Source organism: Penicillium cataractarum (assembly GCF_028827025.1).
Source record: "Penicillium cataractarum strain IBT 29864 chromosome Unknown utg000008l, whole genome shotgun sequence".
Taxonomy (NCBI): domain Eukaryota; kingdom Fungi; phylum Ascomycota; class Eurotiomycetes; order Eurotiales; family Aspergillaceae; genus Penicillium; species Penicillium cataractarum.
In genome coordinates this window covers 3,767,676-3,794,426 of record NW_026622744.1, presented here as the reverse complement: position 1 = coordinate 3,794,426, position 26,751 = coordinate 3,767,676, and the positions used below count along the sequence as shown (strand labels likewise).

Below are 26,751 nucleotides of genomic sequence, written 5' to 3'. Positions count from 1 at the left end.
AAGGGGGATTGAAAAGAAGAAAAAAGAGTGAAGAAAGTACACATCCATTCGTTTTTTTCTGTTTTTCCCATTCCTTGTATTTCTAGAACTTTTGTATTTTATTCTGTGGTGTGTACGAAGTCCGATAAGGTGGACTTCTACGGTGGATGACTCAATTGCTGCCGCGCCTTTTCCTCCCCCGCTCTTTTCTTTCCCCTCCATCCGTTCAATTCAGGACTTTCACCTGCTCGACCGCGCTCCAGAAGAAGTCCAATCGCAACCCCAAGATGGCCACCGTCACCACCAAGACCGGCCAGTCGGTCGATCGCACGGTCCTGGACTCGATGCTCCGCCGCCGCATGTTCTACACCCCCTCCTTCGAGATCTATGGTGGCGTGTCTGGTCTCTATGACTATGGCCCACCCGGTACCGCCCTCGTCGCCAACATGACCGATTTGTGGCGCAAGCACTTTGTGCTCGAGGAGGATATGCTCGAGGTCGACTGCACCATGTTGACCCCTCACGACATCCTCAAGACCAGTGGGCACGTGGATAAGTTCGCCGACTGGATGTGCAAGGACCCCAAGACTGGCGAGATCTTCCGTGCCGACCACTTGGTTGAGGAGGTTCTGGAGAACCGGCTGAAGGGTGACAAGGAGGCCCGTGGCCAGAAGGTCGAGGTTGACGCTGAGAAGGAGGCCAAGAAGAAGAAGAAGTCCAAGGGCGAGACCAAGGCCGTCAAGCTGGATGACGCTCTCGTCAAGGAGTACGAGGAGACTCTCGCGCAGATCGACAACTTCGACGGCCCTGCTCTTGAGAAGCTTATCGAGAAGTACGATATTCGCAACCCCTCTACCGACGGCAAGGTCGAGCCCCCCGTCGCTTTCAACCTCATGTTCCAGACCTCCATTGGTCCCACCAGCAACATGCCTGGTTACCTTCGCCCCGAGACCGCCCAGGGTCAGTTCCTGAACTTCCAGAAGCTGCTTGAGTTCAACCAGCAGGGCATGCCCTTCGCCTCTGCGTCCATTGGCAAGTCCTTCCGTAACGAGATTTCTCCCCGTGCCGGTCTTCTCCGTGTGCGTGAGTTCCTCATGGCTGAGATTGAGCACTACGTCGATCCCGAGGGTGGTAAGAAGCACCCTCGCTTCGTCGAGGTCAAGGATGTCGAGATGTCCCTGCTCGACCGTAACGTGCAGCTGTCTGGCAGCACCAAGACCGCCAAGATGACCATTGGCCAGGCTGTCGAGACTGGTCTGGTTGACAACGAGACCCTGGGTTACTTCCTGGCCCGCATCCAGTCCTTCCTCCTGAAGCTGGGCATTGACTTCAACAAGCTGCGCTTCCGTCAGCACATGGCCAACGAGATGGCCCACTACGCCGCTGACTGCTGGGACGCCGAGCTGCAGACCAGCTACGGCTGGATTGAGTGTGTCGGCTGTGCCGATCGCAGCGCTTACGATTTGACCGTGCACAAGAACAAGACTGGCGCCGCTCTGGTTGTCCGTGAGACTCGCTCCGAGCCCCTGCGCATCGAGGAGTGGCAGATTGATCTTGAGAAGAAGAAGTTCGGTCCCCGCTTCAAGAAGGACGCCAAGACCGTCGAGGCCGCTATTGAGGCTCTCTCGCAGGAGCTGCGTGAGAAGCTGGCCCTGGATCTTGAGCAGCAGGGCAAGATCGAGGTCGACATCGAGGGCGTTGGCTCTGGCAAGGTTGAGCTTGAGAAGGACCTGATCAAGATTGAGAAGCGCACTCGTGTTGAGAACATTCGCGAGTACACTCCCAACGTTATTGAGCCCTCCTTCGGTATTGGCCGTATCATGTACAGCATGATCGAGCACGTCTACTGGTCCCGTGCTGGCGATGAGGCCCGCGGTGTAAGTCACAGCGTTCTATTTGTCAAACCATCGTGTTTATTTGTCATACTAACGGATTTCTATTTAGGTCCTCTCTTTCCCTCCTTCTGTCGCTCCCACCAAGGTCTTGCTGGTGCCCCTCTCCACCAACGCCGGCTTCAAGCCCCTGACTCAGAACCTGAGCGCCAAGTTGCGCCGTCTGGGTGTTTCCAGCCGTGTGGACGACTCTTCTGCCAGCATTGGCAAGCGCTATGCCCGTAACGATGAGCTGGGTACTCCCTTCGGTATCACCGTTGACTTCCAGTCCGTCAAGGACAACACTGTTACCCTACGTGACCGCGACACGACCAAGCAGGTTCGTGCCAGCGAGGACGAGATTCTGCAGGCTGTCAAGTCGCTTGTCGATGGCGATGAGACCTGGGCCGATATTGTCAAGCGGCTGCCCGAGTTCACTGGCCAGGAGATCGAGTAAAGTGTAGAGCAGAGCAAAGACGAGTCCAGTGGAAGTTTTCATTTGGCATTCCAAAAATATACACCATTTCAATTTTTTTTCTCATAATTGTGCTATAGTAAATATCTTTAACGAAAGTTGTCTTACTTTTACCTTTTTTCATTAAAAGTAGCGCCAGTGGTCCTCTTGTTTAAAGCCAATAGCGCATGCTTGATTTTAAGCTCCGCTCCCGAATCCGGTTTACCGCGCCAAGAATCCGGGGCAACCTCGTCGCATCTTCCATCTGTCCTCATCCTCCTTCTCGTGGAGAGAGCAAGTCCCAACGCAGAACCCATGGCGCCTACAATCCACTCCGCCAAACTCACGCTATCCTGCCCGCTGTTCGCAGCAGACTTCGACCCGCGCAACAACGGGCGACTGCTCGTTGGCGGCGGAGGCGGCGAAAGCCGCAGCGGAGTTGGGAATAAGATTGTAAGTGGCGCGTGCTTTAGCTTCGCGTTCTGGGCCTCTGCAGTGTTCTAACTCATGTCTATTTAGTCTTTGATTGATACGTCACGTCGAGATGAGATTACCGAGGCTGTGGAGATCAACTTGTCGCGCGACGAGGACTCGGTGACGTCGCTCGCTGCGGCGCCGCAGTTTGGCGATGACGAGGGCTCGCTGGTCGTTCTAGCTGGTATCAACAGCTCTCTTGCAGACCAGAAGAAAAACAACAATCAGCACATGCGGTCTTTCCGATTCGAAGCGCCTCAGAAGAAGAAAACCTTGACCCCGACCAACTCGCAGGACGACGCGGAGGATTCCAAGGACACGAAAGCGAAGAAGGAGAAGACGGCTGAGGAAGTGATACCTGGGAAGTCAGAGGCTTTGTCGCGTGCTTCGATTTTCCGCGCAAAGGGACCGGATTCGGGTGATACTTATCAACGAGTCTTGAGGCTGTCGCCTTGGAGGAAGCCGGCTGATGGCTCGGAGAAGACTGGTCAGGATACCAGGGTCGGTGCTATTGCGACCGGCATGGCGCAGTCTGGTGAGATTGTCTTTTTCTCTGTTACAAAGGGTCCCACCGAGTCGGATGTCATCGGCCGTATCCGTCTCGACAGTCACGAAGAAGCCGAGGATGTGGACTTTGCCAGCCTTGAGAACGACCCCGAGCAGACGGGAGATGCCCGTGGTAGATACCGTGTGGCATACACCAACGGTGCCGATGTGATGATCGGCGAGATCTCTTCATCCACCCGCTCCAACGCTGCACCCGATGTTCGCTGTGTTTATACCATTCCTCTTCCCAGCAGCGGCGCCCGTGCTGCTCGTCCCAAGTTCCGCGCCTTGCGCTTCCTCTCTTCATCGGCACTACTCCTGCTTCAAAATGCCCCAAACCGCGGTGGTAGCGAGCTGGTAATTCTTCGCTTGCCTACAACTAAAGCGGGCACGGCAACTATCCTCCGCCGTCGCAAGCTGCCCCGGAGTGTTCAGATTGGTCTGGGCCTCGACATTTGTCCCTTAGGCACCAACCCAGCTGGCCAACAGCAGACTATTATTGCCGCCAGCGGCAGCGACAACTCCATACCGCTGTTAACGGTAGAGTTCGGCCCCAACAAGGGATATGGCGCGATCAAGTCTTACACAACCCTCCGCGACGTGCACCCATTCTCCATGACGAAACTCGTCTTCTCTCCTTTCACAGCTCCCGCCCACCCAGTAACACCCGACGTGCTCCCGCAAAAGGTCAAGCTTGCCTCTATAAGCATGGGCAACACCATCGTCGTTCACACCCTCCCACTCTCCCCCTTCCCTGCCTCCTCCCGCACCCCTCGCTATGTCCTATCCTTACCCGGCCCCGCGGAGTTCTGGGAGGGCCTATACTTTGTCGCTGTCCTACTTTTCTCTCTCGTCCTCATTACTGGAACCATGCTTGCCTTTGCCGAGATCCGTGGTGGTACACCACCAGTTCTGGGTGCCGCACAGTGGCTGCCTCCATCATGGCGCAGTGCCATTGTAAACGAGTATATCCCACCTGCACCAGGCAAGGGCTCATACATCGACTATCTCCTGTCGCCTAAGAGCCAGGAAGCCCCTCCCGTGGCGAACGTCGTCGCGGAAAACCAACTCGAGAGCTTGAAAGACATCCTCGATCGAGTCCACAGCGCCGGCGCCGCGCCCATTGACCTCGAGACCGTTAGCCCACACGCTCTATCAGTCATCCTACGCTGCCACGACGGCCAAACCGCCGAGCAAAGCGTCCTCATCGAGACATTAGCTTCGCATCACGCCAGTGAGGATGAAGCCCGCGAGGCAGAAAAGTTCCGCACCTGGGCCGAGCTTAGCGGTGAAGACCAGGTTGCCTGGAAACGGAGACTGACTGATGCCGGTCGATGGGCTGCGAGTGAAGGCGAGACTGTGTTGAAGGGTGTTTTGTTTGGTGAGGCTTGTGGGCAGTTGCGTCATGCTGTTGAGCAGGGATTGCGCTGATCTTGGATGAGATGTTGGGTTTGGGATAGGGGAAAATTGATGCTTTGATGCTGTCTTTGATTGTATGAATTGTTCTATATATTGCTGCATGATAGATGAATCTTGATTTTGCTGTACACTCTGCTAGAACATTGCATCGAAATGTCCAAGATGGAAAGATCGGGGACCATGGCACAAAATTAAGGAAGTCATTCCGATAGCTCAGGTAAATTACTGGAATACGATCTCTCGATTATACATCCTGGGTATCTTCTTACTCGCATATATTGCTTTGGCTAACGGCGACATCGAAGATTGAGTTTTTTAAGACTGGGATACACCAAGGTAAACCCTCTCGCTTCGTTCCTTTCAGGACATCTGACCTAGACTAATTCTAGATAGCTAGGTAGTCAGTAAATGTCTCTACTGCATAGAACATATCTCCCTTGTGCCCTGATCAGATCTAGATACGCATGTGCGGTTGTTACTGTAGGTTTTTAAGTCAAGATCCATTACATAGTTAGCTGAGCAGTAGGTCGTTAGTTCTTGAGAATGACAAAACTTTCTCGTCAGCCACGGCCGTGTTGTGGTCTATACTGGTCGCTGAAATTCCAGCCGACTCGCCTATTTTTACTACACACTTCACCTAAACCCTAGGTATAAACCTACCGGGGTAAGCCGAGAAACTATGCGCTGGCGACCCTCTTCGACCAATAACTGGCCAGCGTTTAGCGAAATCGTTTGGATGAAAAAGGTCGATTGACGAAGACGGCTGGATATCGTGGGGCAGGCTAAATACTAATGGCGTGAAGACATGCAATTTCATAAATGGGAAACCGAATGACGGCCGATGTGTCTGATCTCTCCCCAGATGCGATGTTGGTAGTCGGGCTGGTAGTTTTTCAGTTCAGTCGGTTCTTTTTGAAATCGTATATCTATCTTATATTGATCTTATATTGAAAGTGATATACAACGTTCTTCTTTATCGGCGATGGGAGGTGCGGGGACTCGTAATGAAATAGGGGACTTACCTGCGGTAAGCACCATCTGGCAAGAACCTGATGTCGAAGCACCTTCATGTTTATGTGCTTTTGTTACTCATACAGTATGCTGCACAAACTCTTGCCTGCTCGAGCACCGGAAGTTATTCACACAATACCTAAGCTGTGTCTCTAGCAATAGTTACTGGCCGACCTCCATTCTCCGCGGACATAAGCATAGCTTCCATAACCCTCAAATCTTCCAGGGCTTCAGAGGTTGACAATCTCGAGTCCAGTCTACCTGTGGCGATGGACTCAGCAAATGCCGCGACTTCTTCCTTCACACCCCACATCAATGGCGCTGGTTCTGTTTGATTCTCCCACTTATCCAGCTGGTTCTTGAGTTTAGTCAAGATTTTCATCTCAAATGGGCGATACGTGATAACGCCTTTGTCTGTGACAATTTCAAACTCCATGCCAAGCTTGGCTTCAGTTCCAACAGATGAGATATAGGAGCCACTGCGCCCGTTATCCGTTCTCAAGATGGCATGGATAGTGTCAACAGGAGGTAAATTTTGTTGCAAAGACATCGTGTATGCGGATGTGCTTTCAATCTTTCGACCTAAGGCACCAAGTAACGTTCGTAAGACAGCCACAAAATGAACGCCGCCGTCAAGTAGATAACCGCCCTGAAAAGTAGGCTTCTGGCGCCTTGATACCATGAGTTATTAGATAAAAAGTACTCTGGTCTTATGGCGAATAATAGAAGAGGATTGACGGCTTACCATTCAGAATGATAGAAAGGGTTCCTAGAGTCTGTGAAGGAAAAGGCAGCGACAGAAAAGGTGAGTAGGTTTGCGTCGAGGTCCTTGATAATTTTCGCTGCCCGATGCACAGAGTCCCAGAACCGGAAATTCTCACCCACTCCCCATAGGGCGCCTTTTATCCCCTGAGAATAATCGACTAGGCTCCGGGCTATGTTGAGGTCGGGCGCAATGGGCTTCTCGCTCAGTACATGCTTGCCGGCGGCCAATGCCTTTTTAATAAGCACTGGCGCAACGTCAATAGCGACTGCAATAATAACGGCTGCAATATCACTTCGCCGTAAAAGATCATCAAGCGACTTAGATTGGACAGACGGCGAGTCAAAGTAAGCATCGATGTCCTTGCAGGCCTCACCCTCGAAGGCTGTAGATACAAAATTCTCGGCGGAGCTCTGCGATCGTGAGTAGACTGCTTTCAAGGTGAACAATTCACTTGAGTTGATTGCCGGGAGGTGCTCTGTGGGCTCGGGCTCTCTACTGTTAGATACCCAGCAAAAACTTAATGCAGCACTGCCGATCAATAGAAAATTTATGCTAACCTTTCTTTGCAAAAACACCTGCTCCAAGCAAGGCTATTCCAATGGACATTTTTGCGGTACGGGTGTGACACGGACAATCTGCTGTATTTTAGTCAAAATGATGGCCGCTTGCCAATCACTGGACATCCGTCCCTTTAATGGGGTCTGTCTACACGGCTAGTTAGTTCGGCATGTGTCCTAACCTAGCCCCCCACCGAGCCGGAGGCTTATGAATTTCCAGTTTCCCCATTGCGGAGTTTGCAGTGGATCACCCTTCCCCCACATTATTCCGATGGCCCGATCGATCTCAAAGCGCGGATGCACAAGGACTTCCTCTATTATCAGCCTTGAGGTGTAACCGCAACATGATAGGCATGGGCTATCCTACCAGCAATGCGCATGCCAACCATATCTGAGCATTTCTCGAAGCATATCTTGACCTGCAAGGTCTGTCATTTCAGGGAGTGTTCTTCAATGACATCCATTTTCGCCCTCTACAGATCTCTATGCCTTTAGCTACGCTCTAGGGGCGAGTTACCCCCAGAGACGGCCTGTTTAACTGCCGCCTGGATTACAGTCGGTGCCCTACCACGTGTAAAGAGAAAGGAAAGAACATGTTGAAACTAATAAGAAGCCAATATAGTCAGTAATTTCTCAAGTATCCTCATTTTCTAGATTGTATTACTCGGTTCTGGTGTCCGTTCTTTCGTAGTACCGCTATTGTGATTGAAATGTTCTAGGTTATTGTCCCGTGGCTTTCACAATTCAATTTTGTTTTCTAGCTAACAGACAAACTGTTCCGTTGAATACGCAAATTCAATCCCCCCCTCGACACACATCCTCTTTACTGCCTCAAGACCTTGAAACAGCTATGGGAATAAATCCTCGTCACCGGGAAACAACTGAAGAAAGGATAACTTGATGCTCTCAAGCGAAGGAAATTGAGCCTTACGACATGACAGCATAGTACAAAGTCCATACTCGACTACGGCATAGTCACGCTCGACAATCCCCCTCAAGTATAGTTTCACCACACTCCTAGGCAGCATTTAAGGTAATAGCAGCTCCCGGTCTTCATCCTGAGGACCAAGAAAGAACCCGAATGGCATGGAGATCTCGCGTAGTTTTGTGAATTCCACTAAGGATTCGAACCACGACTGCGTAAGGATAGGGTCTGTGCGGTGGGCCCTGTTTGTCAGGATGTTATGCATAGAGCCTGCAGATCCTTCATTTCCGTCATCAAGCAACAGTAGATGTCTTGAAATCTCGACGCAGGGGCTTGGCCATCCCGGGAAGAGATGGTATTTTGATAGAGCAAAACTTGAGGATTTGTGCAAGCAGTGTTATACACGCTTATGTCGGTCGTGAGAGGAGTCAGGCATACTGTCACCTTTATGACTCCGGAAGATCCGCGCCGGCGTTCTAGCGCAATCCATATATCCATGTCAGGTACTTGCAATGTCATTTAAATGGCGAACTTGTAAGATGGAACTTTGGTTGCGTAGTTGAAGTCGTTATGGAAATATGAGTGAGCTAGACAGACTACGTCGTGCCCGCAGATGATGACTTCTTCCAAGTGCTGCAGTGGCCGGTGCTGGGGATCAATTGAGCGAGAGGCCATTTTATAGAAAGCACAAGCAGTGCTTCCCCCCCCCCCCCAATACCAACACGACTTGACTTGAAGCATTGAAGATTTGGCAAAAGAAAGAGGCAAATTACCATCCAGGAATCATAACAGCGTCCGATTAGAGCTTCTTGCCAATGATGACGGGCCTTTCTAGAATATGTATGATGAGCGATTGTCAAAGGGCAAGCCATTCTCAAGATCTCGTAGAATGGCTTCACTTGAGCTTCCTCCAACGGGCTATCCTTTCTGTGACATGAGATGCGGTCCTCGCAATTGGAAACGTTAAGCTGCAGTCTGCGCACGGAAGAAGCCAGATCGGGGTTCTGTTGTACAGACCGAGCTAGCAGATAAAGTTGCCCCACAGAGTGCAGCTCCAGAGAATGGTAAGCTCTGTGAAGAAATAGACTATACCAGGGCCGACATACTCGCAGCAATGGAAGTCTGGTGTGGAAGACATGCAAAGAAGGGGTACAAGGCTCTCGGTCTCGGGCCCCTGGGCAAGGTGGTCGAAGATGAGAAGGAGGATTTCATTAGGGAGGCGACGCATCCTCAGCAGGCGAGGGGCTTTTGACTAGACCCTCAAATGAAACTTTTCTGTCACTGTAAGTTGAGAAGTGTAAGGTGGAGGGGGAAGAAAACAGAAAGCCATCGTGCTTTATGTCAAAGAAGTGAACAAACGGACGGCATTGTTTATCGGGAACCTGCCATGAAAGCCCAGAACAAGGCAAGTTATCCTCATGTATCCAATGAAATATTCTTAGATCGCCAACTCAAAAGAGACTCTCTCGATTTCATGGTATCCGGATGATCATCACCCAACACCTGCATCTGGAGATCGACACATTTCCCCATCAACTCGACCGCTTCTGTCTTCCTGCCGATTCCCATCCATGCAAAGGCCAAATTACTCATAGTCCCGATTGTATCGAGATGTTTATCCCCTAATACCTCTTTCTGAAGATCCAACAGCTGAGAGAAAAGTTCCTCAGCGTCCTGACCACGGCCTTGGTCAAGGTATGCCAGCGCAAGGTTATGCATGCTCTCGAGAGTGTCAGTGTGTTTCTCGCCTAGTAGCCGTGCTCTTATGTCCAGGGCTTGCGTTTGTAATAACTCAGCGGCTGCATAGTCTCCAAGGTCAATTAGGACAATTGACAGACTGTTCATACTCGCGATTGTGTCGGGGTGTTCGTCACCCAATACCCTCTTTCGAAGCTGGACAACCTCGTGGTGTAGTAACTCGGCGTCTGAGTGTCGACCCTGAAGGGAATATGTCAAGGCCAAGTTTGTCATGGTCTTGAGCGTCTCGGGATGCTCCTCGCCTAAGGTAATCTCCTGAACATCAAGAATATCTGCGTGAAGATGCGCATCTGAATATCGACCTTGATGGTGATAAATCTTCGACAATTGATCCTTGCTCTTCAGTGTATCTGGGTGATTGTTACCCAACTTCTTTCTTTGAAATTCCACACTCTCCAGTCGAAGTGCCTCGGCGTCCGAATGACGACCCATTTTGGAGTATATCGCTGCCAAACCACCCATTATAAATGGCGTTGAAGAGTGCATTCCACCAAAGATCTTCCTGGAAGCAGCAAGGGCCTGCACATAAACCGTTTCTGCATCTTCGAACTTGCTCTGCCACTCGTATATCATGGCAAGATTGTGCATATTACAGATAGCCTCATTACTTTCCTCTCCGAGAATTCCCTTGAGTGTCGACACCACTTGCGTCAGGAGAACCTCCGCCTCCTCGAACTGGCCTTGCTTCGCAAGCGACAAACCTAATCCACACCTAGCCCCAATCCCACGAGGCCCATCTTCGAGCTGCAGTCTCTTGCAGATGTCAAGAGCCCGAGAATGCATAGACTGAGCATCCTCAAACCAACTCGTCTGGTAAAAGATATTTCCCAAATTAACCATGCTCATAATCGTGATATCATCTTCTTCCCCAAGCGTATTAAGACAGGCTTTTAACTGCGCTTCGCCGAGAATTGCCGCTTTATCCCACTGTCCCGATATTTCAAACGCTTTCACGAGCATCAAGTCACTGTGGAGCGTATCTTTGTCATTTTCGCTAAGAAGTAAAGCCCTTTCTCGCCCAGACTCTGACGCCATGATTTCCATGTCGTATGGCTTTTCGACTTGGCCCGCATAGTATGCGGCTCTATAAAGAAGGTCTGCTCGTTGTAAGCGGCCCTCCTCCGATTGTGGAACTTGATTTAATGCCATTCTCACGTGTGGAAACAGTGATTGACAATCTTCCTTGCGTAAGTTAATACTGGGGAAATCGCTCGGGAAATGACGGTAAAGGCGAGTGATGAATTGCTCTTTCCAGGTTTCGTACATGGAATTGGACTTGAGCCACTGATGTAAGGCTAGTTGCACTTGCCGGTGCATCTCGATAGTCTTTCCATGTGGATGAGTGGAGATGAGCGAGTAATTCTGCAACATCAGAATGTCATCCTCAAACTTGCCGCTTTTATCTGTGTTAATAGAGGCAGCGTCCCCTTCGCTGCTCGCACCAGCAGATGGTTCTGGACCAGCTTCGTCTGTATTGTGCAAAGGGGTAGACTCATCATCAGACTGGGCGTGACCACCGAGAAGATAATCCTGAATACCAAGTCGATCAAAAAAGCTCATCAGACGAAGTAAATCCGCAGCCGACGGTCTGACACTTCGAATGTAATCGAAAGACATCTCCCACGTAACCATAATCGAATCCCTCGCCTCGAATTCCCGGCGGTTCACACGTCCAGCTTCGCCATCCGGGGCACTGAGTCTGCTCTGCTGTATTTTCAAAAATTCCTCGAGATACCGTTGAACGGCGTATCGGGGCGCTCGCTGAGATATATATGTTCCAGCTAGAGCAATAGCAAGCGGCATACCGTCTAAAGCATCGACAAGTTCTTTCATCCCAGTCTCATCCACATCCTCTGATCCGATCTTTTTTCGAAGAATAGCCACGCCATCTCCCCCCTTTAACGAAGAAACCTCCAAAACACTCCCCTCCCTAACAAGTCCCCCCGCAACACTTCTCCTCGTCGTCGTAACAATAATAGCCCCCCTCTCACTTTTCGGTAAAAACGTAACCAACGGTCGTCTAGTCCCAGGAAGATCTTGAAAGAGAAACTCCTCCTTGTCAAGACCATCTAGAACAAGGATCCACTTCCTCTCTTCATCATTCTCAAACCAGTTTCGGACGAGATGATAAATATTACATCTGGAATCCTGACAGCCGGGGAGATTGAGATGCTTAGAGATGTTTTTGTGACTTAGTTCGAAGCGGTCTTTAGTGTTCGCATTGATCCAGAATATCCATGTATCCGGGGATGTTTGTCGGATTCGATAGACGTGTTCAATAGTAAGGTAGGTTTTTCTGACAAATTTTAGTAGTGAAGCCAACAATCTTAGACTTGGATACCTAGTCAATGGCGGTAGGTACACTAATTCGTGACTTACCCAATACCACGAGGCCCTACTAATACAGTCATCGATGCCGGCCTGGAAGATAACTCATACAGTCGATCCAGTAATCCTCCATGATCAACGAAATCAGGATCCCGCTCATACGGGATTGAGAACACGGCCTCTAATGGTTCAAGTCGGTCTGGTTTCCGGCAGAAAAGTTAGTCAATACACATACATCCACCCATTTCCAGTCGACGAACCTGGATATACGTCTACCTGAGGAGTGGCAGGGCCAGAGCTATCCCCAACGCGAAGCCCGGAAAATGCATTACCGAGCGTAGACATCTTGTCTTTTGAACTCTCGGAAATATGGACTTGATTTGAATCTTGTGATAGAGCCGAGGAGATTTAATCGCTCGCGGCTCAACAATGCCCCTCATCATGTGATTCGTGGAGAACGGGGCATGAACCCCGCGCATTCGTATTCACGACGCTACTAACGTGGAAGGATTACGCCTTGTTTTGAATTATTAGAATTCATTTCTAAGAGATAAGGGAGCATGTTCAAGCTTAGAATCGTCCTTTAGAAGCATTTACAAAGTTACGGAAGATATATATCTCGATTCTACCATTGAGGCTACAGAGAATAGACATAGATCAATACCTTCTCACAAGATCTCGTCTTAAGTCAATTTACCAATAGGATTTAAATGATCGCTTTCGCCCAAGTGCAACCATACGCTAAGCCCTAGCACTGCGTGTCACTTTAATATCAAGATCTGATTTAAGGGTATTCAATTCCACACCAAATCCCTGTCATCCTGAATACCTCCAGTAGGCGAAGGTCGACCACATCCGATCAAAGTAGAGCCTCCTATCCAAGGAAATTCTTGTAATGACCGGACCAACCTCAAAATAGCCCACGATTACGACAAGAATATAGGGACCTGTGAGATCGACGCCAAAAATGACAGCCTCTGGCGCTAGAACTTCAGCGATTCTTCTTCCCGTAACCAAGTTCTCCGGAGTAAATTATCAGTTCCTGGGGGCTTTAGAATTGAGTTTCATAAGCTCAGTGCGTGTTGGGGAGCGCATGGCAGCATTTCTGGGAGCGGTTCCTGTATTCCTGGAAACGAGTCAGCCCGTTTAGGAATGAGCATTTAATTCCCTTGGAAATCATCACCCTCAATTCTTGTATTCAGATTACTAGCTCATACTACCCCAGCTTGATCATAGGCTTTAACCATTCGTGATAGTGGAATTGGAGTTTCGTTTTCTAAGGAGATTGACTTAACTTCCCCGTTTTTGAGATCATTGAGTCTTAAACGAACTAGTACGGTATATTAGACTCGAAACTTGTCACAGGAATTGACAAGTATCTACGAAAATTCTCACCTGGAAAAATCATTGCTTTCTCTATATCAATATAAACTTCAGGGATCGACAGACCTATTCCCGTTTGTGAACACTTGCGTCCTATAGCGGCCAAGACTGTGGGCCCCGAACTCTTACTATTCATTCTCAAGGCGTGCCTGGACAGCCTACCGCCCCGGATACGAGATACTCTGCAGCTAGGCCACCAATCCGATGACATTAGGGTTTTATTTCCATTTTATTGGGTGCTGATCCCGCTGTTACTGACTCGCTTCCACTCAGCAGGCATGAATCAACGAGTTTCGGGAGGCTGAGCCCTGCGTCCTGCAGGTGGCCTCCAATTTATTTAGGACAATGTTATTGACACGACAAAAAAATTCACGGCACGACAGAGCTAGTCCTAATTAGGAACGTACCCCCCAGATACAAAATGCTACCTTCGACATCCACATAATAATTGCCAAGCCCTTATGTATGCATATTCCCATACATAAGCGCTTCCCGCGGATGCTCTAGTGTCGTCAGCGGTCATACCCGCCTCTATCACATGACCTCTATTTGTTTATCTCCATGACATACCAAGTCGGCATTCCAAACTCATTCCTACATACTAACCCCCTTCCTACCACCAAGTTTTATATTCAATGGCTAATTGATTCTCTCCTTAGGGCCGATATCTCTTTCTAATTCGCTTCCTACCAATTCAACTCCTACCAATTCAACTCCTACCAATTCAACTCCTACCAATTCAACTCCTACCAATTCAACTCCTACCAATTCAACATGGCTCTTCAACCACCGCCGAACAACTGGCTAATCGAGGTCGAAACTAGCCAGGAAGCCCGGGCTATCCTTAACCAATTTGCCTCTCACCAAGGATACGCCATTACCACTGCGAATTCGAACGATCGGTCGGTTACCCTCCAGTACGATCGGGGTGGCCAGCCTAGGAAGCACCCTTCTAAAACCACCCGCCAGACTACCTCTCGCCGCTGCGGTTGCCACTTCTCTGCCTACCTTAAGAAGGAAACCAACGGCTGGCTCTTCACCGTTAAGAAGGGCTCTCATACTGGCCACACGGCTTCTGCACCTGCAATACACCCAATTCACCGGCGCCAGCAGATGAAGGAGACCCAGGAGCGGGTAATTCAACTATTCATGCTAAGGCATTCGAACCTCGAAGTTATCAGTATCCTACGGCAAGAGGGAGCTTATAGCAAGGCCGAAGTTAATGCAGAAGACCCATACCAATCCCGCATTCGCCTCAACCCAAGAGACTTGGCGAACCTTCGCTATCGTGCACGGAAGCGGTTTCTTAGGGGACGTACGCCTACTTCGGCCCTCCTGATGGGGCTGCCGGGCTGGGACGTCTTTTATAAGGAGACCGAGGGGGAGAAAGCCGGGTCCAACACATACTCTGCGCATCTCATTCGGGCCTCGACCTTCTCGCTCGATTTTCCTCTCTCCTTTGGATTGATGCCACATACAAGACCAATCGGTTCAATATGCCTATGGTTAATATTGTTGGAAGGTCAGCTAATGGGAAAACCTTCTATATTGCCTGCGCTTTTATATCGGATGAGCAAGAGGGTGCATATCGGTGGGTTCTGGAGATCCTTCGGGATCAACTTATTAAGCACCAAATCCCCTTTCCAACAACTATATTCTCTGACGATGCAGAGAGTCTCCTGGCTGCTATAGCAACGGCCTTTCCAAATACAACCTCCCTGCTTTGTATATAGCATATCCAGAAGAATATTGAGAAGAGACTGCGGCCGAAGATTGCCCAGCATCTTCTTGTCTATCTTAAGAAGGAAGGGGACATTCGAGACGATATCAACGGGCGATGGAATTCTGCAAAGGACCTCTTCAATAAAGTCATCTTTGCACCTACAATAGCAGAGATGGAGACTGCTTGGAAGAGCTTTAAGAAGCACTATAAGCACCAGGTTTTCACAGAGGCAATTGACTACATCTCGAATCAATGGATGAAGGATGGTATGCAGCAACGCTTTCTCCGCTGTTATACTAATAACACCTTCCATTTCGGCGAAACTTCATCCTCGCGAGTGGAAGGGGCCCATGCCTATTTGAAGAGATTCATTAAGTATTCAGTTGGCGACCTCCACACTGTTATGTGTGGGATTCGAACTGCGGTCAGTGCTCGCCATATTACCATCAACCAATCGATTGCGGAGGAGCGTGAGAAGCTGCCAGGGAACCTCCTTACGCCCCTGTTTCGTAAGGTTCTTGGTTGGGTGCACCGGAAAGCCCTTCAATCGGTTGCTAGGCAACTAGATGCATATAGGAAGAAGGAATTGGAGATGGTCGATTGCACCAATTACCATCGGCAGGCACTTGGTTTACCATGCATCCATGAGATTTTGGTGGCTATTGAAGGCAATCTGCCTCTCGAAAGGGATCAGTTCCATCGCCAGTGGTGGCTCCTTACTTCAATTAAAGACGATTACCAGCCACTTTACATACAAAGTGTGCTTCAAGTCAAGGAGCCAGCAATCGCGAAAGCTGCAGGGCGCCCCCCGGGCGAGCTAACCATGCTCGAAAAGACCCCATTGTATTGGCAGCGAAGGAGACTGCTAATGCCACGGCAGCAAAGAAACAGCCAAAGACCACTAAAGCCAACAACTTGAAAACCACCAAAGCCAACAACTTGAAAACCACCAAAGCTAACAACTTGAAAACCACCAAAGCTAACAACTTGAAAACCACCAAAGCTAGCAACTTGAAGACCACCAAGAAAGCCACCCGCCGGTCAAATCGATTAGACCGATCTACCAAGCGAGATCCTTCTGGTTTCGAGGTTGTTAGGAAGCGTACTGCGCGGATTGGGCGGGAAGGGCGTGTATGAGGGTGAAATCGATCTAGATAATATATTAATTAGCCTCTGAAATTTGAAATTGCTTCTGCTTCAAATCCCTGCATGTTTAGATGAATTAGGTGGTTGTAAAATAGCCTTGGAAAAGGGTGATGGTAGGAAGTGGGTTAGGAAGCCGACTTGGTATGTCATGGAGATAAACAAATAGAGGTCATGTGATAGAGGCGGGTATGACCGCTGACGACACTAGAGCATCCGCGGGAAGCGCTTATGTATGGGAATATGCATACATAAGGGCTTGGCAATTATTATGTGGATGTCGAAGGTAGCATTTTGTATCTGGGGGGTACGTTCCTAATTAGGACTAGCTCTGTCGTGCCGTGAATTTTTTTGTCGTGTCAATAACATTGTCCTTTATTTATAAGTTGCGTTTTGGTGCTAGGGGTTGGATATAAAAGATCTGAGAGATATAGTTCAGGACGAGGCACACTGATATTCTTCTGCTTCTCTCATTAGCATTCTCCGAGTATTCACTACAATACAATCCAACTTTTGTTACCTCGGAAAGACCTGCGCCTAACACCATGCACTTCACCAAGCTCATTGCCCTCGCTCTCGCCGCCATCGCACCTATTGCGGTCGCAGCTCCGTTTCAATTGGAGGAGCGACAGAGCAACAGCTGCCAACAGGCGTTAGCCGCCCTCGCCGGAACCGTTGCCTATTATAAAGGCGTTACCAAAACCTGGACTGGCAACGCAGCTGTATGACGATAGCTTATGTCTAAAGCGGAAACCGTGTACTAATCCGTGATACTTTTAGACTGCGGCCAATACTGAGATTAAAAAATTGGAAAAGGCGGGTCAGTCTATAAAAACGGCGTGCTCTCAGATGGACCAGGCGATTTCGAGTGCGGATCAGAGTTAGTATGTTATTTCCCTCTGGAGTTGTGGATTGATATGAGATCACTAACAAGAATAAACCTTGCAGTAAGCAAACAGAGAGCCATAACTCGAACGTCTGGGGGTAGGTCTGAGACAGCGTTGAGCGATTGACAATATAATTGAGGATATAGGCTCCACTGTGGAAGGCTCATATATGGTATACCTGACAGCTCCTACCTACATTCCCACTGCTCTTCTTACTCAACCCGATTCCATTGTATTTGGAGAATATGTTACGTGATATCCTTAATAACACCGATAATTTGTTTGCACACATGTATATAAAACGTACCAAATTAGCTCCTTCCTTTCCGTGGTGCAGATTACGAATGTTAATGCGGTAGGAGTATAGTTAGTCCAGGAACTTTGTAAGGTCCCAGAAATCGGTTGACCAGTTGAACATCCACTTAACTACCATAATCTTCACCCTTTACAAGCGTCCATATACCTCAATATGGCTTGTAATGCATCCCTCTCTAGCCGCCTCTGTTCCTCGGCGAGTTAATTTCTCATTGGAAATTCTTCGAGTTCTAGATATACAAGATTTCTGAACTGATCGTCCTATCTGGATGGCCATGACTCTTTACCCCGACAAGATCCTGTTTGAATGCCTACTCTATACTACAGCTCACGATTCTTGAGTGAACATTAAATATCACCATGCAAATCCAGGACGTCTCAATTTGTTGGTAATGTTCCTGCAGTCTCGGCGTGGTCTAATTTCCTCCAAAAATCAACATTCTAGACAATTTAATAAGCAAGCAGCGAACGAAGTAAGTATTTGTCCGTTAACAATGGATAACTCGTAATAGGCAAAATGTGATTTAAGAGGTCGGCTCCAGCTTTTATGTTTGGACGACAGAGGAAGAGATGACAAGATGGTGTATTAGGGCGTTAGGCCAGGAACGGCAAAACTAACTAGTGACGCGCGCTGTCACGCGCCGTGGCCTTGAAACAAAACATGTACGAAAAGTGAATAGTGAATTAAGTAATAATATAAGAGTCCAACGTTTAGACAATGGCTGGGAAAGGTACGCACTTACATACATGAGGTTCAGTAATTGAAAGCATGCCGAGTTGTGCTGCAAAGTACACATAATGCAGAAATTTCAAAACATGACACCGAAAATTGTGGCGGCATTGATCATGAGGGACCTCCGTGTTGAAGACGAAGCCACATCTGACCTACGTTAAGAATGGCGATTTTTTCATTTTTGAACGCACGGAAAATATACAACTGCCAGGATTGGCATATGGTCCCTCCATACTGTTATATAGCCTGGCGTGTGACTTGAGTATGGCTTAATGTGGCCAATTTTCCTTGCGTGGATTCATATAAACATCGAGAACAGTTGTAGACATATGAACAACAGATAGGCAGAGTCAAGTCATAATAAAGTCCCATGCAGAGATATACGCATGTTCGCTATGTTCAGCCGGTCATATGCATACAAATTTGCGTAGCATGCGGTGTAACGTGTGACAACCCACGCGACTCCGAGAAGGAAAGGGGGTTTCATAGTTAAGATAAGGCCGAAACCCAGGAGGAAGAGGCCGAGGGGATAGCTACTTCTTACGGTACGCGTAGCGACGAGCCTACGAACTTGGTAAAATAGGCAGCCGTCTAAGACTGGATGTAAGCTTTATTAGAGTCTCACTACAGTGTGTTGTGTCGGCCTCTGGCTTATTAGAATCTCACTAGCGCTCGGTCCAGAGGCTATCAGAAGTTTGATAATCAGAAATCAAGAATTTGTATTATATCTGTACATTTCGAGATCCACCTTGCCTGGAGGTCATTTTTGAACGAGATAGAATCCTCCTCTTTCGCATTAGCTTCCCACTCCTCTCTTTCAACAGAATTCCACAGAGCATTATTGCTTGGCAGAGGGAATTGGAGTTCACTCGCATGCAGCAGAGGCTTGTTCTCCGAGGCACAGCTGCTCAATTTCGCACAAAGTCTGTAGAGCGCTATATTGAACCGTTTGACTTCCTCAATACCCACCCAGACGAAAGAAGGTAGATCAGTATCTTTGTACTTGGAAAGCATGTTTGGATAAAAGAACATGCCTAATTTTCGACAGCTCCCAACAAGCGATTGGAGTAATCCTAGATTGGCAGAAGAGATAGAAGCTCTGAGGTCGAGGTTGACCACACCGCTAGACTTCATGACAATAGAAAGAATAACGTGTAGTAATATAGCCTGATAAGTGGCCACTGGCCAAAAGCAGGCGCTGGAGACCCCTCCATCTCTGAGGCATCCCATTTCTCCTACAGTTCATCCGTCAGTAAACTAGACACATCATAGATCGGTGATGTGGAATACCGTTTGATGTCGGATTGCACAGTCAAGTTTATCATATAGCTCCATTGCGGCAGACTGCGCAGATGTTTCTCCCGTTATCCACATCCCTATAACTACCATTGACTGTAGAAGTAATGGAGGTTCTTGGCGTATATCGAAGGTGCCTCTGTGGATGAAGGGCCAGCACGGATGGAATATCTCAAAATAACGATCAACGAACTCTTTTCTCTTCTCACAATAGGATAACCGCGACTGGTCGGGATTTAAGGATGGCGGTGTTGGGTTTAATGACCGTATTCGTTGCTCTGCTGCAATACTAGTGTGGTCTTGGAAAGAACATTGAACGTTGCGACGAACACACTCCTGGCATGGTACGCCCCCTTCGCATCGAGACTTTGCTGCATGGCAACCCGCACAAGCTTGGCGCGCGCGATTAAGAGGCTCCTTGACTTGGTGCTGCCTCTGAGTATGACGTCGAAGGGTATCACTAGATTTAAGGTTCTAGCGTTAGTGATAATGTTGAATGAAGGTGAACGCAAGGATGTGAACACCTTCGTCTAAATACACGACTACACCTAGAACATGCAAGAGCCTGTTGCTTAGTGTGCTTCGATCTTTCGTGGCGGCTCAAATGCTCCTTGCGCTGGTATGTGGCATTGCAGCCAGGAAATTGACACCGAAAGGCGTCGTGTGCAACAAGGCCCGGGGGACTCTGAAGACAAATTTCGCTGCCGAGCGACTCCATCGTTGAATATTTCCCAATCAACCTGTAGAAATGGCCCGGAAAATGGAATGAAGAGTAAGCACTTCGCTGACCTAGGCTTTGCGGGCGGCAAATAGACTTTTTACCCTGTATCCGGCACCCTACCGGCAACCCGCCGGTAACCCGCCGGCATCCCATCGCTTATTAAGCACCAGGCAGACCCTGGAAGTGATAATCTTACCACGGTGAAGGCTAGTCAAGAGTCTTCGGGTCGGTACAATCATTCATGGACGCCTTTTTTTCAGTAGGACACTGGCGGGCGGCCGGCTGAAGGCCTGTTAGATTTCCCCACTGCCGAACGTCCACGAATCATGACGCTCGCATCTCTAGATCCCTTATTCAGTCTCACTGTTGATATTATTAATATAAAGCCCGAGGCAAAATAAGGGTATAAGTATCATGCAAAGCCTCCGATATCCAGTGAACTATCTCGCTGATACCTCAAACCATGACCCCTACCATCCTGATCGTCGGCGCCACCGGCAACACCGGTCGAGCTGTCGCTCGGACACTGCCAGAATTGATTCGGTCAAGCAGGACTCTGAACAGCAACCGTATCATTGCTCTCACTCGTTCCTCTAGTAATCCAGTGGCGCGCGAGCTTGCCAAATTACCAGAAGTTGAAGTGATCGAGCAGAACTGGGTTGAGATCACCGCCGACTGGCTCCGTGAGCATCAAGTTGCTAGAGCCTTTATTGCATCCCACAATGAGCCCAATCAATTTGCCGAGGAGTCGACCCTCTATCTCAATGCCCTCAGTGCTGGCGTCAAGTATGTCGTGCGGATATCGACAACGGCTGCGAACGTGCGCCCGGATTGCCCTGCGTACTACCCACGCCAGCACTGGGCTATTGAGGCTATGCTCAGCTCACCCGAATTCAACAACCTGCAATGGACATCTCTACAGCCAAACGTCTTCTCGCCGCTTGTCATCTCCCCTGCAGCGGCATTTATCAAAAAGTACCGCGAGACTGGAGAGCAGGATACCCTTCGTCTGATGCTGTCAGAGGATGCACCAGTCGGGATCATCGACCCCGATGAGATTGGTGTTATTGCAGCTCATCTCTTAGCTCAGGATGACACTTCCGTGCACAACAAGGCGAAGTACATCTTGAACGGGCCCGAGGACATAAGTGGAAAGCAGCTTGTCGACATGATTGAGAAGTACACCGGTGCAACCGTCAAAGACGTTCGTTACAAAGACGTTTCGTTCATCGACAAGCTGTATGAATTCCAATATGCGCCAACCAAGCAATCGAAGAACGTCATCTATTCAGTCAAGCGTGCGCCTGAGACAGCGTGGGAAGGGAAATGTTCCTCTTCTACAACTAGTAAGGAGATTCTGGAGCTTGCTGCTCCAAAACGAACGCCTACTGAAGTTTTGCATGCATTGCTGAAGGAAGGAGCAAATTGTTAGTTAGAATCGAAAGGTGGTTATTGGTTATCTAGTCTATCTGATCATATGAGCTCCTTTGCACTTAAGCGAACAACGAATTATCGTCCATTTACTGTGTGCATTAGTGTAAAACGCCTAGTTTGGCATAACCCAATGGAGAATGTGTTGATCTCTATCGAGAGTCGGTAGATTCATTTCTTTAAGCCGCCATGCTGACCAAATACCGCTAGATCTTCTAGTCGCTGTTATCATGCCAGTTATATTATTCATATCCCGAACGGCCTGAACAGGAATGTTTCGTGCCATACGAGTTATAAACCAACATCCGTCAGCGGTCTTCTCCAGCCGACCAATATAGGTAGGTGCCCTGGGCCTGGACAACCACGGGGTTCTCATTGGTATCGCTAAAGTCGTGTTTGGACAAGCTTGCTAATGGTACTCGGAATCATCCCATTCGTTCCAGTAATCCTATAGTCAAAGCTAAGTCCTCTACCGCATTATCCCACACTCCTGAGTTATCAGTTTTGTTTACGGATTGTGGAGATCCCCCGGGCCTCGCGTTGAAATTCAGGATGCGACGTCATTTTTCATGATGAGATGCCTGAGTACAATGAATTTATAGGCAAATAAGGAGACTAAGTAACAATACAGAATTAACTGCAAATACAGCTTTTAAGCATTTATTGTACTCTCACATGTTAGTGGAGCCAAGACGCCTCGTAGACCAGCGACGCCAAACGTGGAAGTTAATATCAAAGCCTTCAGAAAACTCAAGTCAAGAAGAGAGCTACACAATCAAGCACGAGCCAGCACGAGCCAGTCATAGAAGGGAACCGTAGACAGAACTGCGGATCGAAGCCCTACCCGAAACCTAACAGCTAGGATGGATAGAGAAGTCAACGAGCAATAAGACAACGCAGCCGCGATAGACTCCAGCGAACTAGAGCACGTCTTGGCAGCGAAAACCGACCAATCAGCAGCAAGAATATGGACCGATTTTGCAGTACAAACGTAGTACTGGTGACGCGCGCTGTCGCACGCTGTGGCCCTGAAACGAAACAAGGGCGAAAAGCGAGACAGAATTTGGAGAAAGGTACGAAAGTTGAACGTTGGGGTTTGATAAGGTACCGGAAAGTTCAACGCATGTATGGTTCAGATATACAAGCCAGGTCACGTTGTTCTGTGATGCAAGATGTGATTGGACGAGCATGGATGCAGAATCTATCCATAAACTCAAAGTGTCCCAGGAATGAGTGTTACAGATGACGAGGGTTCGTGTAATACGTATTAGGTCTGAGCTAGATACAGGGAGGATCGAAATCAGTTTCACCACTTGTGTGTAGAGATTCTTTCTCGAACCCTCTCTTGAAACCCCACTATGCCCGTTAAAGTTACCTTACCCCTGACTAGGTTTCTTGGCAGTCTTCTGATACAGCTGTAAATTACAACTTAAAAATAGCTTCCGTAATAAGCCTGTATGGTCTCAACGGCTTCTAGAACGTTGAGCCTGCAAACGAGGTAAACAGAAGGGGGTCGCCAAGTCACTCCAGTAACTTGGCCACGTTCGCATCTCAGTCTCTCAAATTCTCAACGTGAGGAGTCTCTTGAACGATCCAGCTGTACATCCAGTACTGTAGGGGCAGCTCACGGGTATTGGTCAGTGTAACAGGCAGGGTTTTCATACTAGGGACTAAGATTTGCTGGACTGTAACTGGAGGAAAATGCTGACATTGAATTGCATTGCAACGGTTAGAATCTTCACGAGAACGATGACTGCTAACTCGAATCCCGATGACGATGACCTTTAACCCTATGATTCCGACCCTGTCGATCACAACTGGCAAAATGCCCCCACTCCAGGATACTTTGGTTGCACGCCCACATCAAGGGGCGAATTCAGCCCTTCACCCGACTCTTCCACCGAGGACGGTCCGGACTTATCCCAAAGTAAGACGGAAAGTCCCAGACTGCTCCAGCTATCCGAGTGGCATGATGGAATGCTAGACGATGAGCCCCCGGAAAACTACATCCAGTATACGATCGAGTGGAAGGTCATGGTGAATAAGAAAGTGATCTCTCGAGACACGGAGGAGGACGTAGCTCTAGCACCAAGCGCTTACTGGCCGACGACGCTGAAGGGTAAGTTAGAGAAGTTGTTGGAGGGGAAGACCTCGTACAAAGGACGGGTGAGATCTGATGACACGGCAATTGTCGTATCGGTGAATGATCGGTCTCAACGCGACCTGATAAAGCGATTTGACCATCTTGATATCGACTGGAATACCGTTGAAAAACAGCTGCTTCGGTGGGGTACGCTATTTCTTTAGGGCAAAAGATTGAGGTTAAGTATTACCTTTAAATTTGTTGAGAATAACAGTCTCTGCAGAACCATCTCTAGTAGGGTTGAAAAAAGAGGCAGATCGTCTGTCACGAGACGGATACTTAACGAGCGAGAAGCTCAACTGGATGCCGAAGAGCACACGTCTAGGCAAGAATCCGTTTAGCGGGCCGTATACAACCTCATGCGTTGTCCCTCCTCCTCGTGCCATCTTAGCCCACATTATTAGCAAGACCCACATGAGAAGAAACACCATACGCTACGAAGCCATTATCTCAAACGTCTCATTACCTTTATAGAGAAGGGAGGTACCTTAGAGTCTTATGGTAACGTCCCCAATAGTTTTCGTGAAGAGCTATATTTAGAAGAGCGCCAAAGACTGGAGAACTAACAGTCCAAGAACAAGATAGGCGGTTCCTAGGGAGGCTCTCTTCCTATAAACATCAACATCAATAGGATACCTCCTTCCCCTCAAACGCAGGTCCCTAGCTTAGCCGCGATTTCAACCTAGGCCCAAGTACAGAATGATCTCAATATTCCCGGATTACGAGATGTGGCTATCAAACAATACACCGCGTGGCATGAGGCCAATGTTAAGGATAACGCTTTGAAGGCTCAATTTCGGTAAGCGCGTGATATAGCATTAGCCAATAGGCTAGATCTTAAACTGATCCACGATGACCAAAATCCATCATTCTTTGTCGACAAAGGGATTATAGTAGGTATCGCACGTTAGTTTGTCAGAGATATTAGTACATAGGTTCGGTCTCTAGATATTGTGTCGTTGACTGAAGAGGCTTCGCTAGTAGTAGACTGAAGATTTTAGGGTCAAAAATATTCAAGACGGCGTTAGTATAGCTATAAGGTTGATTTTAAATTTACGGTTCGATATAATTACATGATATTTCTACGAGTACGGTGGACATGTAGGGAAATGAAAAAACACCAGAAGACCCATCTGTCCTAGTATCCATTGAAATCTTATATATGTAGGATCACACCAAATACAGTACACTGCTACTGTACAATACCAAATCCGTTAACTAATCTCCCCGTGTAATGACCACACCAGCATGTCGAAAGTGGCCCAATGCACTTTGTTTTCGAGAGCCAACAACGTCAATACACCAGTCGAGAAATATCCGAAACCCTGGTTCTGTGTCTTCCTCATAATGCACCCAATTTCTCTTTATGAATACTTTCAACTCTGAAAAGAACTCCTCGATGGGATTCAAGTCGGGTAAGTAAGGTGGAAGATACACCAGCTTCACTCCTGCGTCACTACACATTTTTTCAATCCGATCAGAGCGATGGAAAGATACATTATCCATGACTAGAACGGACTTCGGCTCAGGCCACCTTCCGCAATGTTGAAGTAGCTACTCAATGAAATCCGCAAATAATGCAGCGTCCGTGGAGCCCTGGAATACACGTGAAAGGACAATTCCGTCCTGGCAGTACGCTAGAAGTATCTGGTACCGCTGGTCGCGATGGAAATTGGCTACCTACAAGGGTGTCACGCCTAGCGGAGACCAGCCTGTCCGTCTGAAGCCAATCCGCTTATCACATCCAGACTCATCCACATACACTAGGTGATGTGACTGAAAGTCGGATAGGTTATGTAAATAGAAGTCTCGCAGATCGGCATTTTGTTCCTTAGCTCTCTGTCTAGCCACCTTTTTCGACCAGCCCACCGAAGCCAGAGCCCGCTTAAGGCTCGAATTTGTAACCTATACGTGAAACTCATCCCATAGAAAAATTGCCATTTCATCCACATACAGGCCGGGCTTTTCGGGAAGATGGTCACACAAGGCTTCTAGCATCGAAGGGGTAACGGTTCGTCTGCGACCGACACGCGTTTGCGGTGCTTTGACGTTTCCGAACCAGCGAAGGTTATTGCTGATGTTAATAATTGAACGTTTACTACATTCAGCGGCTTTGGCCATTTCTGAGGTTGTCAGTGATTCACTCAATATCATATCTTGAATCATTTCAAGCTTTGCGTGAGGGAGTCTTAGAGCCATATTGTGGAGAGACGGGAAATGGGAGGATCTGGATGATGGTACTGTAAAGAGAGATTTGGCGAGGAAGCCATGGAGGGCTGCAGAGGGGAACGGGGAGTGGATTCATCTGCCCCCCATTGCCGTTCCCCTTGCTCAGTGAGCAGATGAAATGATTTCGGAGCGAAGGTCTGGGGCATGCTGGATAATAGGAAATGCACGTGACTTGGCGATTTCGGGTTCCTGAGAGCTGGGTGGCCCCTTTCAAAGCTCCTCCCAAAAAGCTGCGGGCCTCAGAAAAAGGCGGTAAAACAGATAGCACATCAGCTATCTTAATCACCAACTATGATCTAGTGGTTCTGGAAACGTGCATTTTCATTGCTGAGTGGTCTCCTCAAGTGACAAGGTTCAAACGTTTGTCGAGAAAATATTGGCTGCAGTGGTAACAGGGCTCTTTCGATCTGAACGTTTGGGTCGGGTCGACCCGTTCCTGGGAACGCCCCTCACTCCCCGCCCCCACATAAGGATGATCATCGATACGAAACCATGGAAACGGTGTGAGCGAGAGCGAAAGCCGCAGATAATCGTTCTGGCTTAGCGCGCAGATCACATGGTCATGAGGCTGAGGATTTGCCCCTCTTCCAGCTTGTAGGAGTCCTGCTGAGATTCTCGTCATGAAGCACCATATTGGAATTTTTTGAAAACAGCTACTC

At 48.5% G+C, this 26,751-nt stretch overlaps 7 protein-coding genes across 7 annotated transcripts; 3 read left to right on the top strand and 4 right to left on the bottom strand.

Annotated features, from left to right (window-relative positions):
- Window positions 1-266: 266 nt before the first annotated feature.
- On the top strand, window positions 267-4,755 carry N7496_010451 (glycine--tRNA ligase; the record flags this gene model as incomplete). The annotated part of the gene is made up of 4 exons (XM_056703364.1): window positions 267-1,856; window positions 1,924-2,303; window positions 2,508-2,757; window positions 2,824-4,755. The coding sequence occupies 4 exons, from the start codon at window positions 267-269 to the stop codon at window positions 4,753-4,755; spliced, it is 4,152 nt and encodes a 1,383-aa protein (XP_056552364.1).
- Window positions 4,756-5,893: 1,138 nt separating this feature from the next.
- On the bottom strand, window positions 5,894-7,126 carry N7496_010450 (Gfo/Idh/MocA family protein; the record flags this gene model as incomplete). The annotated part of the gene is made up of 3 exons (XM_056703363.1): window positions 5,894-6,425; window positions 6,500-7,010; window positions 7,078-7,126. The coding sequence occupies 3 exons, from the start codon at window positions 7,124-7,126 to the stop codon at window positions 5,894-5,896; spliced, it is 1,092 nt and encodes a 363-aa protein (XP_056552363.1).
- Window positions 7,127-9,418: 2,292 nt separating this feature from the next.
- On the bottom strand, window positions 9,419-12,433 carry N7496_010449 (uncharacterized protein; the record flags this gene model as incomplete). The annotated part of the gene is made up of 3 exons (XM_056703362.1): window positions 9,419-12,056; window positions 12,140-12,287; window positions 12,349-12,433. The coding sequence occupies 3 exons, from the start codon at window positions 12,431-12,433 to the stop codon at window positions 9,419-9,421; spliced, it is 2,871 nt and encodes a 956-aa protein (XP_056552362.1).
- A 4,449-nt stretch (window positions 12,434-16,882) lies between these two features.
- On the top strand, window positions 16,883-17,325 carry N7496_010448 (uncharacterized protein; the record flags this gene model as incomplete). Its single annotated transcript, XM_056703361.1, has 3 exons — window positions 16,883-17,059; window positions 17,118-17,221; window positions 17,286-17,325. 3 exons carry the CDS (start codon window positions 16,883-16,885, stop codon window positions 17,323-17,325), a joined length of 321 nt encoding a protein of 106 aa, XP_056552361.1.
- Window positions 17,326-18,937: 1,612 nt separating this feature from the next.
- On the bottom strand, window positions 18,938-19,286 carry N7496_010447 (C2H2 type zinc finger domain protein; the record flags this gene model as incomplete). Its single annotated transcript, XM_056703360.1, has 2 exons — window positions 18,938-18,956; window positions 19,021-19,286. 2 exons carry the CDS (start codon window positions 19,284-19,286, stop codon window positions 18,938-18,940), a joined length of 285 nt encoding a protein of 94 aa, XP_056552360.1.
- A 252-nt stretch (window positions 19,287-19,538) lies between these two features.
- N7496_010446 (Zn(II)2Cys6 transcription factor domain-containing protein) lies at window positions 19,539-20,286 on the bottom strand (the record flags this gene model as incomplete). The annotated part of the gene is made up of 2 exons (XM_056703359.1): window positions 19,539-20,042; window positions 20,107-20,286. 2 exons carry the CDS (start codon window positions 20,284-20,286, stop codon window positions 19,539-19,541), a joined length of 684 nt encoding a protein of 227 aa, XP_056552359.1.
- A 466-nt stretch (window positions 20,287-20,752) lies between these two features.
- Window positions 20,753-21,721, top strand: N7496_010445 (NmrA-like family protein; the record flags this gene model as incomplete). The annotated part of the gene is made up of 1 exon (XM_056703358.1): window positions 20,753-21,721. One exon carries the CDS (start codon window positions 20,753-20,755, stop codon window positions 21,719-21,721), a length of 969 nt encoding a protein of 322 aa, XP_056552358.1.
- Window positions 21,722-26,751: the final 5,030 nt, after the last annotated feature.